Source organism: Pantherophis guttatus, chromosome 7, assembly GCF_059756535.1.
Source record: "Pantherophis guttatus breed Tessera chromosome 7, ASM5975653v1, whole genome shotgun sequence".
NCBI lineage: Eukaryota > Metazoa > Chordata > Lepidosauria > Squamata > Colubridae > Pantherophis > Pantherophis guttatus.
Window position 1 is genome coordinate 80,741,475 of NC_142069.1, and position 16,536 is coordinate 80,758,010.

Genomic DNA, 16,536 nt, shown 5'->3' on the forward strand with positions numbered 1-16,536 from the left:
AAGAGGGTATCCTCCTGCAGATGTCTTGGGGTTCCTGAGAGACAGAAGCATCTGTGTTTACAAACTGACTCCTTTAATGCTGCAAAGAGCCATTAATCTGTAGTAAATATTTGGCAGTGCTAGTATAACGGAGAGGCAGAGCCTCCTTGGAGGGTGGGCAGCTTTGCAGGAAATGTACACCTGATCCCACTCCAGCCAAATTTCAGCAAATTGCTTTTAAGTCCCAAATGGGTTCCTTTCTGTGTCCTCTCAATATTGCTTGAACCTCCCCAGGTGTGAAAGGCTTGTCCATTTTTCTCATAAGGGCCGATCTTGGCCTTCCCTCCGGAGGAAACAATCAGGCTGTGGTCTTCCTCCATATCCATAAAGCCAAGAGACCCTTGTACTAAGAAAGTGGGGAGTGGAAATGTTTTGGTGGCTGACTCAGAGCACCTGAATGGGCTTTTTGAGACGTTCACTTGAATGATCAGAGTCAGAGGTGGTATTCAGCCGGTTCAGACCGGTTCACCTGTACCCGTAATAGCGACCTGCGGGTGGGCCGCCCACTCGCCCTGGATCTTACCTGCATCCAAAATAGGCCGCGTGGGGACTCCTGGGAGGGGCGGGGCAGGGTGGGCGGGGCGGGGCAGGGTGGGCGGGGCTAGCCAGGGGTGGGATTTGGGGATTCTCCAAACTGCACAGAATATTAGCTAGAGGTTCTCCCGAACCCCTGTGAACCTCCAGCAGCCAATCTCTGCCTTTACCCCTTTACAGAACTTCCAGGCCAGGTTTCCAATGACACATTGAATTGGTTTAGATATAGGTTTAATCTGTCAACTCAACAACTGCTTTTATCTCGGTCGTGACAAGACGGCTCCGGGAGACCTCACGCTAACTCCTTCTTTCTTTTGTGATGTGCCAGATATTGACGAATGTGAGACTGGTATTCATAACTGCCTCCCCGATTTTATCTGTCAGAATACGCCAGGATCATTCCGTTGCCGGCCCAAACAACAGTGTAAGATCGGCTTTATACAAGATGCTTTCGGCAACTGTATCGGTAAGGCATGCAACTGAACCTCCTCTGCTGCTTACACTACTAGGGGTCTAACTCGAGCTATGGTCAAAAAACTCCAGATGGTGGGTATAGCACACCTAAAATCCAGCCACCATCTGGAGGGCGGTTGTTGTTTTTTTGCCGTAGCCATTTTGAGTTTTTTGATCCTAGCTCATATTTGTGAGCTACCCTCCACTTATGAAGTTATCCCCACTGAAGGTGTTTTGAATTTGCAAGCAATGTTTTCAGCAACGGATTGTAGAATTATTTCGTTCTTTCTTTCTTCGGTCTCACCTCTTCCTTTTAAATGCCTGGCTGTATTTTTGCAGATATTAATGAATGTTTGACTCTTCCTGCTCCTTGTCCTGCTGGGCAGGCCTGCATCAACACAGATGGCTCATTTGCTTGCCAGAGGAATGTCCCAAACTGTGGAAGAGGCTACCACCTGAACGAAGAGAAGACCAGATGTGTTGGTCAGTACCGAGATAGCCATGTTTCATTCCCCACCCACCCACATTTATTCTGATGTTTTGCTTCTATTTCTCTTCTGTTGACATCCTTCATTTCTACCTTCACAACTATGCTGAGAGGAAGGTTTTAGGGGCTATGAAGGTGACATTCAGTAAACCAACCAACTATAGGTGGCAAGATGTCAGTGAGAGTTGGTGGTTGTGTAATGCGGGTGGAAGTATAAGAACTTTTTCAGAGCTTGTTGCAGAAATCACTTCCAGAAAGCACGCACAGATAACTGATTCAACAGGATTCATTAACTTCTTTATATACATAATAACACATGAATAAATGTACAATACCAATAGCCGATTCTTCCAATGTGGTAGAGAGGAGAGATCAGTTTTCAGTTCAGAGTTCAGAGCAGACAAGTCCAGACTGGTTTCAATTTCCTTTTTGCACAGACTCAGAGCTGAGACACGCCCAGACTCCAAACTTGTTTCAGCTCCCATTGGCTGACTTAGTTGCTGTGCCTATTCATTGGCTGACCTTGTTACCGTGTCTTCCCAGTCATGAATATTCTGACAAATTGGTATGTGACAGAAAGTGTTTTTATAAGTCGCGGAGGGTTTTGTGTGTTTTTGAGATGAGGAATGTGTTGATTGGTCAGCTTGTGAACTTCCTTGCTGCTTTTAACTTAGTTTTTTGGGTTGTTTTTTTATTGTACTCTGGACTGAATATGCTTTGCTCTTCTCAGGCTTTTTGCTGCATGGGAGCAAACTTGCAATGGGGCCATTTTCCCCATGAATTTCTATTGCTGGCAGGAATTACGTTGAGCCCCCTCTGGAGAAGGAGAACACTGGCTGGATGTGGTTCCAGCTGATGGTTAGGTGGACATTGTAGAAGTGCTTTAAGAAACATATCCAGGATATGGCTGCCAAGGTTAACAGCAGAAATAACATCCTACAAAAACTATGCGGAACAACTTGGGGAGCTTCAGCCCCAACTCTCCGATGTGCAGCCCTCGGGCTTTGCTACTCTGCAGCAGAAATACTGCGCACCTGTGTGGATAAACAACTCACATACAGGACTTATTGATGTTCAACTTAACCATACGATGAGGCTAATTACTGGGTGCATAAAATCTACACCTAGTTACTGGTTACCAGTTCTTAGTCACATACTCCCCCCGCACTTACGACGACAAGAAGCTCTCATTCGGGAGTATACTAAGATCCTATTAAATTCCTCTCTACCCATACATGGATACATTCCTGATCTCTTAAGATGTCGATTAAAGTCAAGAAATCCACCAATCTTGACAGCGCGTAAGTTGATGGCCGATCATCAGAACACCACACAAAAGTGGATGGAGGCATGGAATAGCTGTTCCCCCCAAGATGTCTCCGAGCATATCAGTCCTAGTAGTATACCTCCAGGATTTAGCCTACCCCGACACATATGGGTGACATATAATAGAATTAGAACAACTCATGGGGTGTGTACTGACTCCCTGTATAAATGGGGAAAGACACCTTCAGCACAATGTGATTGCGGGGCCCCTCGACAGACTATCCAGCATATAGTGAGGGAATGCCCTAACAGAAGGTATCCAGGAGATTCTAGGGACTTCCTCTGCATAACAACGGCAGCTACTGACTGGATCTCCAAACTCGACATTAAACTTTGAAATGTTATTTCTGTTTTCCTTTTAGGTTTTCTTACTGTTTTTTTTATTGTTTTTATTGTTTTTAACCTGTAAAAATGAAGTGTGTGATCACTGTGTGTGACCAACCATACGCTAAATGAATAAATAAATGTAGCAGTGCTGGATATCATCACAGGAGGAGATCCAGGTGGTGGCAGCAGTGGGAGAGCCATTTTGCTTTTGCTGGGCCCTTTTTGCCAATGTGTTCTTTGAGCAATGGCAGCCATGATAACATTAGTAGCATGACATCTGCTTAACTTACATCAGGGATGGGAAGCGAGACATATTATTTTCCACGGCCTCCATATTGGGCTTCCCAGAACCTGGAGGATCGGTTTGTCACCTCTCAGTTGGGTGGGGTGGGGTCGGCTATATTGGAAGAGAGTAGTAGCAGAGGAAAATGGGTGCTTAAGGACTACCGTGGATTCTCTAACTGTGGAAGAGAGAGTTTGCCTTCTTCACAGCAAACGTCAAAAAAAGGTGGCCATGTTTTGGTCATCCATCTTGTGTACAAACCTACCGGATGTTTTGGTGATGAATGGGGGACCCATGCTTTGGGGTTCCCCCTTCCTGCTTCTGAAGGACGTGATTGGGTCCTGGCTGAGATTTCTAAGAGAAATTGTGGTATTGCTGCAGAAGATATTAACCACTAGCCAGCCCCATCAGAGCTCGATTCAGAGGAGGAAGAGGAGTTGGAACTGGGACCATCTGACAGGGAAGGCATGTCTCCCTTGGGATGTTTGGAGATAATGAAAAGCAGGGGTGGGCTTCAAAAATTTTAGCAAGGGGTTCTCTGCCTGGTTGCTGGGTGGGCGTGGCCATGGTGGGCATAGCCTAGTTGGCCTCCTGCACCACGGCAGCGGGGGCAGCATTTTTGCCCTCCCTGGGCTCCGGAGGCTTTCCTTGAGCCTCTGGGGAGGGCAAAAATGGCCTCCCCAGGCTCCGGAGGCCCTCTAGAGACTGAAAGCGGGCCATTTTCTGGTCTTCCAGAACTTCCAGTAGGCCCATTTTTCACCCTCCCTGAGCCTTCACGCCTGCCTTGCACTTACCTGCATCCAAAACGGGCCGCTTGGGAACTCCTGGGAGGGGCAGAGTGGGGTGGGCGGGGCCAGCCAAGAATGGGATTTGAGGGTTCTCCGAACAGCACAGAATCTTAGCTAGAGGTTCTTCCTGAACCCCTGCGAACCCCAGCAGCCCATCCCTGATGAAAACATAGAAAAAGAATGGATTCTGAACCACTGTAATTTCATTACGGAGCCTCATATGAATTATGTATTGCACAATGAAATTCTTAACTTTGCATTCCTTGCAAAGCTTTAATATTTTCCCGTTAGTCATTTTTTCCTTCTGTTTCTCTGGTGAGCTCCAAACATTCCATTTCAAGATAGAAATGATCTAAAACCTCCAAGGTTTTTTTTTTATTATTTTTTTAAAGAATCCAGGAAGTGGTGTAATATTTGAGTTGCGGACTCAACAAGGTTAGCTTCTCCAAGGAGGCAAAATGAAGTATCTGAATATTTCAGAAGGAAATCCAGGAAAATCCTGACCACAAAAAGCCCCTAATTGTAGAAGCATTCCTGCTTTTTATAGTCTCTCTCTAAACCTCTGAGCTCTCTGTGCTCAAGGAAAAGGCCTGCTAGCTTTAACTTAATAAACTCGGCTCACAGACAAGTGAATATTGACCATGTCCGCAGAAATTTTGCTGAATTTTTTTTATTATTATTAGATTTATATGCTGCCCTTCTCCAGAGACTCAGGGAGGCTTACAATGCGTTAAGCAATAGCCTTCATACTTTTGTATATTTTATACTTTTGTATATTTTATACAAAGTCAGTTTATTGCCCCCACAAACTGGGTCCTCAATTTACCTACCTTAGAAAGGATGGAAGGCTGAGTCAACCTTGAGCCTTGGAGAGATTTGAACTTGCAATAATTGCAGACAGCTAAATGTTAATAACAGGCTTTTAGTCTGTTGAGCTATCCAGGTTCAATTTGCAGTATAGTGCGTGATTTTTAACCCACCTGTTCGTTTTTCTACTCACATGGTTTCCCATTTCATGGCCAAAATACAAACAGCTGTTTTAAGATTATATTGACTATTTTTTGGTGATGCTCCTTTTTTCATATCTTTGGTGAAGCGGCATGATTTTCCTGGTAAAGGGGTCGGGAATTCTTTATCTTGACCCCCGTTGCTTTCTAAGTGAAAACAATTCAATATTCATACTTTAAATCGATTTCTCTGTTGGGCTGGATTGAATTCTTTATTATTGATGGTAATCAGTGGTGGGATCCTGCCAGTTTAACAACCAGTTTGGTGATCGCGCTCTTTGCGCGTGTGCACAGTTTTACGAAAACTTACCTTCCGCGTTACTGCTGGGGAGTAACACAGCAATCCGCTCTGCCGCGGGAATCAGCTGAGAAGATATAGGTCAGTAAAGCGCAGGGGCGGGCAGGTGGGCCCACTTGATCATCGGAATGAACCCGTTCGCTCCTAGCTGATCATCGGAACTACCGGTTCACCCGAACCGGTCTGAACTGGTAGAATCCCACCCCTGATGGTAATGTACTATATGGTGAGCACTTTAGGTATTACTATTTACCAGTACATTCTATTTAGAATTCTGCTTCATTTTTATTCATTCTACAACCAGTTTAATCACTCTGTTGGAATAAAAGATAAGAGTATTAATTTAAAAATGAAATATTTTTCCTCTCCCTCTTATGTAAAAAATGGCCCTGGGATGATGATCCCTAAATTCAATTCTGTGAGTATTAAAAAAAAAGAGATCTACGAATCAGAAAGAGCTGATTTTTCAAGACTAAAAAAAAAATGTTTTAAGGCATAGGGCTTTGTAAATTTGCAAATGTTTGTAAATGGGTTACTCTTTAAAAAGGTGCTACCAGGTTCTTTCTAGTACCTCTAACATGGCTTTCTTCTAGCTGTAGTAGAAAGTATATTCGCCATTGTTAAGTGAATCACTGCAGTTGTTCAATGAGTAACAAGGTTGTTAAGTGAATCTGGCTTCCCCGTTGACTTTGCTTGGCAGAAGGTTGCAAAAGGGGAATCACATGATCCCGGGACATTGGAACTGTCATAAATATGAGTCAGTTGCCAAGCATCTGAATTTTGATCATGTGACCAAATGAATCAAACAAAATGTTAAAAAGTTATATTTATATAGTTACTTACCAAGCACATCTAAATTATATTAAAGTAACCAAAATACCTTTACAATCCCCAAGGCAGGTCACAACTTTTGAGCACCCCTCATGCTTGGAAATTGAAAGTTGAAAAATTAGACACGCCCTAATTGGGGATGCCACAATGGTTGTAAGTGTTAGAAACGATAAGTCACTTTTTCCACGGCTGTTGTAACTTTGAACAGTCAATAAATGAACTGTTGTAAGTCGAGGACTATCTATATCAGTGATGGCTAACCTTTTTGCCATCACATGCCAGGAGGGGGGACATGCGCCCCACCCTGCGCATGTGCATGAGACCCCCCTCCCCCCCCATTCCTGGCACGTTGATGGCTCGGTAGGCCCGTTTTTCTTTCTCACCTAGCTCCAGAGCCTCTCTATGCATCTGGGGAGAGCGCCATCCCCTCGGAGGCCCCCGGGAGGCCCCAAAAGGCCCATTTCCCAACTTCTGGTTGGACAGGAAGTGGCTCTGGAGGCTGAGGACAGCAAAAAAGTCACTTCCTGTCTAACTGGAAGTTGGGAAACAGGCCGTTTCGGGCCTCCGGAGGGCCTCCGAGGGGGTGGGGAAGGCTGTTTTTGCCCTCCCCAGATGCATAGAGAGGATCTGGAGCCAGGTGAGAAAGAAAAACAGGCCTCCCCGCCCCCCCCCCACCCCTCCAGAGGCAGGAAACAGCCTGTTTCCCTACTTCTGGTGGTCTAGAAGGGGAGCTGAGCTGGCGTGCCCACTGATATGGCTACGTGTGCCACCTGTGGCACATGTGCCATAGGTTCGCCATCACGGATCTATACTTACTTTCTAGCATTCCACTGGGCTGGAAAGAATGAAAACTATGAAGGCCATGCAGAATTAGCCCCAGGTCATTGCACATTGACTTGGTTTCCCTCCCTCCCAGTTGGTTTTGCTTTTCTTTGTATCATCACCATCATCATCATCCAAATTTGTATACATTGCTTGATGATCTTCCTCTCCCATGACTTTTCAAACCTTTCTTTTCTCTTCCCCAAGATGTAGACGAGTGTTCAGGGTCCCCCCAACCTTGCGGGGAAGGTCACACCTGCATCAACTCCCCCGGGAGCTATCGTTGTCAGTGTCAGCTGGGCTACTATTTTGATGGGATCAGCAGAACTTGTACAGGTAAGAACCGGGGGTCACCTGTGAGGTTCATTGAGCATGGACAAAACCAGCTGGGAAGAAAGCCCATCAATGGGTATTTGGTTGTCAACTTTGCTGTATGCAGTGGTTGTGTTTCAAGATGTTGGACTAGCCAGGTAGGGTTATTTTTGTCTTACGACATGGTAGGAATCAGGCTATATCAGTGGTGAAATGTAAAATTTGTTACTACCGGTTCTGTGGGCGTAGCTTGGTGGTGGTGGGGGTAATGAGGACCCGGATTGTGGGGGCAATAAGCTGACTTTGTATAAAAAAGAACACCGCTTAGGGGGGCCCGAAAGCCCTACTAAGCAGGTATATACAAAAATATGAAGGCTATTGCTTAATGCATTGTAAGCCACCCTGAGTCTAAATCGAACCAATAAATAAATAAATAAATAAATAAATAAATAAATAAATAAATAAATAAATAAATAAATAAATAAATAAATAAATAAATAAATAAATAAATGTGACTGGGTGGGTGTGGCCAATTTTTTTTTTTAACTTTTAAAAGCATTTTTTCTACAACTAGAGGTTGCAGAAAAAATGCTTTTAAAAGCCTCTGACGATCAGGCAACTCAGCTGGGATCGTCAGAGGCTTTTAAAGGCATTTTTTTTTTCTAGAAACCTCTTCGGCCAAAGAGATTGTATAAAAAATGCTTTTAAAAACCTCTGATGATCCCAGCTGAGCTGCACGATCATCAGAGGCTGGTTTTTTTACTTTTAAAAGCATTTTTTTCTACAACCTCTTCGGTTGAAAAAATGCTTTTAAAAGTAAAAAAAACCAGCCTCTGATGATCGCGCGGCTCAGCTGGGCATGGGGGGGTGGCACAGGGATTTTTGCTACCGGTTCTCCGAACCACCCACTGCCATTGCTAATGGATCGGGCGATTTGGTCCGAACCGGGAGCATTTCACCACTGGGCTATATGCATCTGTTTGGAGATAGTACGTTATTATGAGTATCCTGTTTGTCCCTATGAGAATTGGCTGGAAAATAAGGAAGGAGCCATATGTTTTGCTCCGTTATAGCCACCTCCTGCCCCCCCCCAGCCTCTTTTCAGAATGATCCCATATTATCTTCATATTTGTGGGTCCGATATCTTGCTGCCCTTTGAAGAGTGCACATTGCATTTAAGTGGGAGTTAAGTCAATGTAACATGATGGTTCAGATGAGATGGAGAAATTATGTTTGAAGACACCCAATTTTGCTGTCTAGGCACAAAAAAAGTTGACCATGGCTTATTCATCTCCTCGGATTTTTTTTTTTTATAAAAAGTGTTTTATTTTTTTATTTTTCAAAATATAAACATTCCATCTTTCCTTAAACAGTGTGTCGTTTGGGTATAGATACCTCTGTGCAACAGCCTTCAGCATGTACAACATGATTCACATTAATATTCATTCTTTAATCTGAAAATTATAGTATGTCAAACAATTGAACTTTATAAACCTATTCATTTTTCCTCTTAACATATCTTCTAGTAAAAGTACAGTAATAACATTAAGCATAATTTATTTATTTATTTATTTATTTATCAAATTTCTATACCGCCCTACTCCTGGGGGACTCAGGGCGGTGAACAGCCAAGATAAAATACAGATAATACAAACATTAAAATCCATTAAAATTATTAAATATTTTGGCCGAAAACAAATTTAAAACACCCAATTTATAAAACAGATTAAATGATTTAAAAATTTAAAAGGGAGAGTTAGGCCAGGCCAGCCTGCTGAAATAAAAATGTTTTGAGAGCACGACAAAACGTGTGCAGATCCAGGATCCTCCGTATCTCCGGGGAGGGGAGCTCGTTCCAGATGGTAGGTGCCCCCACAGAGAAGGCTCTCCGCCAGTCGACACTGTTTGGCCGACGGCACCCTGAGAAGCCCTTCTCTATGGGAGCGTACTGGTCGGTGAGAGGCTATTGGTAGCAGAAGGCAGTCTCGTAAATACCCCGGTCCGATGCCATTGAGCGCTCTAAAGATGGTAATTATCCACATCATCATAATACTAACAGTTACCATCTTATTTATACCTCTCCTCAGATGTTAATGAATGTCGCCGATACCCTGGTCGTCTCTGTGCTCATAAGTGTGAAAATACTGCTGGGTCATATTATTGTAGCTGTACAATGGGATTCAAACTTTCATCTGACGAGAGATCTTGTGATGGTAAGGTGCTATGAATCAATGAGAGAGAGAAAGAGAGGGTTGGAGAGGGAGAGAAAGAGAGAGAACACATTTAGCTACATGAGCAAGTTGTGTTATGCACAGGGGTGGGCTTCAAAAATTTTAGCAAGGGGTTCTCTGCCCGGTTGCTGGGTGGGTGTGGCCATGGTGGACGTGGCCCAGTCGGCCTCCTGCACCATGGGGGGGGGCATTTTTGCCCTCCCTGGACTCCGGAGGCTTCCCTTGAGCCTCCAAGAAGGCGAAAACGGCCTCCCCAGGCTCTGGAGGCCCTCTGGAGGCTGGAAATGGGCCCATTTCTGGCCTTCCCTCACTTCCGATAGGCCCATTTTTCACCCTCCCTGAGCCTCCGTGCACGCCCTGCACTTACCTGCATCCAAAACAGGCCGCATAGGAACTTCTGGGACGGGAGGGGAGGCGTAGGTGGGGCCAGCCAAGAGTGGGATTTGGGGGTTCTCCGAACTGCACAGAATCTTAGCTAGAGGTTCTCCCAAACCCCTGCGAACCTCCAGCAGCTCCACTCCTGGTTATGCAGTTACAGAGAAGGCCAATACACTTGTAGGCTGTATGAGTAGAAGAAACATTTCTGAATTCCAGGAAGTAACTATTCAACTTGATTCTGCTTTGGTTAGACCCCCTACCTTAAATGATGTGTCTTATCTGTGCATCAAACTTTCCAATGGATTCAGAAAAATAGGGAGAGGTGAAGGGCAGGATGAGAAGGAATACTTGGGGAATCTAAAACATGTTGTATGACGTGTGGCTGGAAAAGTTGTGTGGGTTTAGTCTTGAGAGAAGGCAAGTGAGACAGGACATGAAAGGCCTCTCCCGATATCTGATAGGGATGCCTGCATGACCACACCTGATTTTATGACCGTTTCTGTGGTCATAAAATCAGCAAACCCATGGTTTTCTAGGGGCATTTCTTGCCAGAAACTGGAATGTAAATCATGGTCGTATGACTGTGGGATGCTGCAAAAGGCCATAAATATGGGCGAGTGGCTGACTACCCAAAATTTGGTCATGTGACTGAGATGGTGGTGGTGGTAGTCCAGACATGACAACTTTGAATCCAGGCACTTTTTGGCAAGTTCATCATAACTTTGAATAGTCGCTAGGCAACTGTTTTAAGCCGAGGACTACCTATAATGGATATTTACCGTACTTTTCAGAGTATAAGATGCACCTTAGTTTTTGGGGAGGAAAATAAGAAAAAAGCTGATTGGTGGGTGGATCGGCCTCCCTGAATACCCCCAATCAGCTGTTTCCAGAGGTGAATTTTAGCAGCAGTTTCATTGGTTGTGAGCTCTGTGCCTTGCTTTTTTTCCTGCCTCTGAAACCTCAGAAACTCTGTTTCAGAAAAAACTTTTTTTTCTGCCTCTGAAAGCCTCCGAAACAGAGCTTCAGAAAAAAAGGCTTTTTTTCTGAAGCTCTGTTTGGAGGCTTTTTTCCTGAAGCTTCTTTCAGAGGCTTTTATTCTGAAGGACTTTCTGTACTCTGTTCCATCTCCTTTCTTTGGTATTGGTACGTAGATTGACCTCTTCTGATCATTCTCCAGATTTGTTAGCAGAATTTGGTTAGAATCTTTACTGATTCTTCTTTTGTTGCCTGCCATATTATTTTAGATAAAAGCCTTTCTGAGGCTTTTTTTCTGAAGCTTCTTTCAGAGGCTTCTTTCAGCCTCTGAAATCTCTGTTTCTGAGGTTGGGCGGAGCTACATTCGGAGTATAAAACGCACCCAGATTTTCACCCTCTTCTTTGGGGGAAAAAGGTGCATCTTATACTCCAAAAAATACGGTAAGTTACAGAATGGCAGGTTCTGATTATGTATCGGGGGAAAAAATCCCAACATCAGTTCAACAATGATGATGGACACCTCTTCCTTGGATGTGTCCAACAGAGACTGGACTTTCACTGGACTCCAGAGAATTAGGAGCCCTCCCAATTTTAGAGTTTAATGGAGCTAACCCATCAAAAAGAGGCTATAGGATTTTAAATTTACTCTGGGAGTGTACAAATTGGAAGCTCAGATGAGGACCAAACTAGATTCAAACCAATATTTGCTGGGGTCCCGCATGGATAAAATCAACAGGGTGAGGGCGGCCTTTGAAGCAAAGTAGGGTATGAATGGAAAGAATCTTGTGTCGTATTGATACGTATTTGTGGGTTTCAGACTTAAATGAGTGTGAAAGCAGCCCCTGCAGCCAGGAGTGTGCCAATGTCTATGGCTCCTACCAGTGCTATTGCCGTCGCGGCTACCAGCTCAGTGATATAGATGGGGTGAACTGTGAAGGTGAGTGGCCATCATTGCCTGCCCTTTTCATGACAAGGTTTAGACAGTGATTTCACTCCATCAATCTACCTGGCTTGATATGGCGGTTGAGGTTGGCAACTTCTCTCTAAGAGCTCATGGTACCTCAGGAAAATGTGCATGGAAATGGAATTCCATGCACAGTTCCACCCAAAGAACACAATCTTGTCCTTAGCATTTATTTACACCAAGTGTACATATCACTGGCCAGCGATGCAGGTTGGTATGGCTTCATTGATCGTCATCTGGAGAAACGATAGATCTTCCAGTCCCATTCAGAAATTTACAATGGGCTCTATTTGAACTTTAAATTCCATTCATGCAGTGTTTCTGAAGATGTGTGGACTTCAACTCCCAGAATTCCGCAGCCAGCAAGGCACCCTGGGAAATTCTTGGAGTTGAAGTCCGCACATCTTAAAGTTGTCAAGGTTTCAGAAACACTGATATAATGGGTAAACAGAACAACTAGAGGATATGATGAAATACAAGCAAAAATATAACCGTAAAATCAGAAAAGGTATATATTGCGAACCAGCCCATTAAGTTGGGCCAGTTTTCCTAAGTATAAAGTTTTGTTTCCTTTAAATGAAGCATAAGAAACAGCATGAACAGCTCAAAAGCACTTTTATACACCGTGTAGCATTCAGATTAGGGACTATTAATTAATTAAGAAATTAGGGATGCGGTGGCTCAGGGGCTAAGACGCTGAGCTTGTTGATCGAAAGGTCGGCAGTTCAGCAGTTCGAATCCCTAGTGCCGCATAGCGGGGTGAGCTCCCGTTACTTGTCCCAGCTTCTGCCAACCTAGCAGTTCGAAAGCACGTAAAAAAATGCAAGTAGAAAAATAGGGACCACTTTGATGGGAAGGTAACAGCATTCCGTGTGCCTTTGGCGTTTAGTCATGCCAGCCACATGACCACAGAGACGTCTTCGGACAGCACTGGCTCTTCAGCTTTGAAATGGAGATGAACACCGCCCCCTAGAGTCAGGAACGACTAGCACATATGTGTGAGGAAAACCTTTACCTTTACCTAGTGTTCAGATTAAGACATCTGTAAAAACATTTTTTGCAGAGGAACACAAGAAAAAGTGGAAATTCTAACAGCACTAAGGAAAGGTGATAGATTTACATAATACGCGAAACCACAAAATAGATAAACAAATACATACAAATGCTATGACTACCCGATCCTTAAGAGTTATGTCGTTTAAACCTAGCCTGAGGGCACTGGAATTGAGCGAAATAGGATATTTAGAGATTTTCAGACAAAATGTGGTTTTGTGTTCCTGGTCTACTTTCTCCCTAACCTGGTTTCCAGGTGAATAACATTTTGGGAACTGTGATTCAAAATGATTGGAGGATACCAGATTAGGAAAAAGGACCTTGGGTTATTTATTTGGGATATCAAAGCCTCTAGTACCGGGTGGCTTAAAACCCACCATTGGGATTTACCATTAAGACTTCTTTCTATTTTTTGATTTTCAGATATTGATGAATGTGCTTTACCAACGGGGGGACACATTTGTGCTTATCGGTGCATCAACGTGGCAGGCAGTTTTCAGTGCACCTGCCCCCCTTCAGGTTACAAGCTGGCCGCCAATGCACGGAACTGTCAGGGTGAGTCTCAGAAATTCAGGCTGCAAAAGCGATTTTAATTAAAAAATCCAAGAACCCCAGTTCCCGTTTTGAGTCAGGATTGACTGGCTATCTCTGGATATCCTGCAGATTGGCAGGGATCTCCAACTTCCACCATTACCAGAAGTTTTAGCTTGTAGTCACTGAGATGGAGAGACACAGCAGTGGCTTTATATGTGTGATGACCCAGGACAAGACACAAGAGGCAACACAATCAGCTGATAGTTCAAATCGCCTGTTGTGGCTCCGTTGCCTGAGCCTGGGCTATCGACAGATGCAGACTCTGAGAGTGAGGGAGAGGAGTTGGCAAGGCCTCCCTCTCCAGGACCCTCCTCTCTGGCAATGCCTCTGGAGGACACCGAAGGCCAAACGATAGACTCAGAGCCAAGCACGTCCCCGCAGCCACAGGTGGACAGCGACAAAGAAGATAAGTGCTGGCTGGACCCGCGACAGAGGCGCAGGGAGAAGCGTGCACAGCAGAAGGGAAGGCGTGCCAGAGATTAACTGAGTCACTGGACCACACCCCACAGGGTATAAATGTGGGTGTGGTGACGAGCAAAAACTGGAAATACTCCATGATCTCTGCATTACTGGACTTGGCCTGCTTTATCGGACTGCATTTGGATTAATCCTTGTATTGTTGACACTCTGCCTGTTTTATCGAAATGCTTGCAGTCTAATCTTTGTTTTGTGTGAGTAAAGTCTGAATTGGCAGCTAGCCACTGGGTTGCTACCAGCTTTATCTTCAAAGAGTGTTGTCATGTGACTTACTAACTCCGGGCCATCTGTGGGGGTGCGTGTGTGGTATGGGGACAGAATATCACCCCTTTATTGCTCCAACTGTCCCCCAAACGCTCCCACATTTATGGCAAGTCCCAGAGCAAAGTGATCACACACACACAAATACACCTCCATCAGCCTCTGGCTACAAGTAGTTCAGCAAAACATTGTGAACACAACGGCTGCAAAGCAAGAAATCCAGCAGGGCAAGGGAATAAGTCAATGAGTCCAGGAAGCAAAAGAACAAGGCAATTAATCCAGGGAGCAAGAAATAAAGCAAGAAGTCCAGGAGACTCCAAACTTCGGCAACCACACACAAAACTCCATGAATTCAGCATTTGTTCCCGCAGCGTCTCCTTAAATCTCAGTCCCACAGCATTTTGCATTTGATGTTCCCGATGATGTCCTTAAGAAAAATAATGAAACATCCACAAGAACAGCCAATCTCCGAGAACAGCAGCAACCCAATCCTGAACTGCATATATTCTTCATTTCTGCAAGCTTGTTAGTTATTAATGCCTTACTACCCCCCCAAAAAAATAAAAATGGAAATCACAATGTTATAAATGAGGCAGTAGAATGACAAACCTTCTATTTCTTGGTTAGCGGTGACTGTTTGCAATTATGACAGTGACAAAAAACAAACAAACAAACTTACAACCAAATGACATTTACAATTTATTTTATTTTATTTTATATTAAATTTATATAGCGCCCTTCTCCCTGAGGACTCAGGGCAGTGTACAGCCAAAGTAAAAACATAAACTACAAACATTAAAATACAATTAAAATGATATATATATATTTGGCCGCATAATTAAAAGCAATGACAAAACAATTAAAAACATTTTAAAAAGTGTTAGGCCAGCCCGGCTTGCTGAAAAAAGAAAGTTTTAAGGGCACGGCGGAAGATACCGAGGTCTTGGATTCTCCTTATCTCTGGGGGTAGCTGGTTCCAGAGGATAGGTGCCCCCACAGAGAAGGCCCTCCCCCTGGGGGTCATCAGCCTACATTGTTTGGCTGAAGGCACCCCGAGGAGGCCCTCTCTGTGGGAGCGCACAGGTCGATGGGAGGCCGTCGGTAGCAGCAGGCGGTCTCGAAGATAACTAGGTCCTGTGCCATGGAGCGCTTTAAAGGTGATAACCAACACCTTGAAGCTCACCCGGAAGACCACTGGGAGCCAGTGCAGCTCATGCAGGAGAGGTGTTGTATGGGAGCACCATGCAGCTCCCGTAACTACCTGCGCGGCCGCATTCTGGACCAGTTGGAGCCTCCGGGTGCCCTTCAAGGGGAGCCCCATGTAGAGAGTGTTGCAGTAGTCCAGGTGAGAGGTGACGAGGGTGTGAGTGACTGTGCACAGGGAATCCCGATCAAAAAAGGGCCGCAACTGGCGGATCAGGCGAACCTGACAAAAAATCCCCCTGGCTACAGCCGTCAGATGTACAATATTTGCAGATCTGTAAAGCAAAGGAAAGCTTAAAAGTGAGAGCATAAGCACAATTGTGGTTTCACTTAGCAACCATTTTGCTTAATGGTCGCTAAATGAGGATTACCTGTACCAAGCAAGAAACAGGTATGTAAAAGCAGCTCAAATAGTTCTGTTCAATGGTAAAACAGCTGCCGAGCTGTTTGGATTAAAGTTCATTTCCTTTAAATTGGTCCCTCAACCCCCCCAGCCAATGGGGATGGAAGAGGTTTTACGCAGAAGAGCCTTCAATTTACATGAATGTAAATGGATCCCCCAATCACAGTTTGCTGCTATTAATATCAACAGTTTCTTGCTAGAGCACCCCAGTTAACTTCTCTTTCCTGCTCTTTCTCTCTCTTTCTCCCTTTTCTAGATATCGATGAATGTCTTACTGAAACGCATACCTGTTCACACAACCAGACCTGCTTTAATATTCAGGGAGGATTCCGCTGCCTTTCTCTGGAGTGCCCGGAGAATTATCGCAAATCTGGAGATACGTAAGTGCCCTTCTGAATTCCCTTCAGTAGTTTGAGGATGATGTTCTGAGCTAAGCTTCCTGAGAGTATAAAAAGCACAATATTAGTCCAAAACCCCTCTTTTTATTTCA

The 16,536-nt window shown here is 44.5% G+C and overlaps 1 protein-coding gene across 2 annotated transcripts in view; it reads left to right on the plus strand.

Annotated features, from left to right (window-relative positions):
• The window catches only part of FBLN1 (fibulin 1), a 67,268-nt gene that overhangs the window by 33,219 nt on the left and 17,513 nt on the right, over positions 1–16,536 (plus strand). For both annotated transcript variants that reach the window (XM_087874298.1, XM_060684110.2), the window contains exons 8-14: positions 902–1,039; positions 1,366–1,509; positions 7,403–7,531; positions 9,595–9,720; positions 11,909–12,028; positions 13,532–13,663; positions 16,303–16,426. In XM_087874298.1, coding sequence (XP_087730424.1) covers positions 902–1,039; positions 1,366–1,509; positions 7,403–7,531; positions 9,595–9,720; positions 11,909–12,028; positions 13,532–13,663; positions 16,303–16,426 — 913 coding nt within the window. The remainder of the gene's footprint in view (positions 1–901; positions 1,040–1,365; positions 1,510–7,402; positions 7,532–9,594; positions 9,721–11,908; positions 12,029–13,531; positions 13,664–16,302; positions 16,427–16,536) is intronic.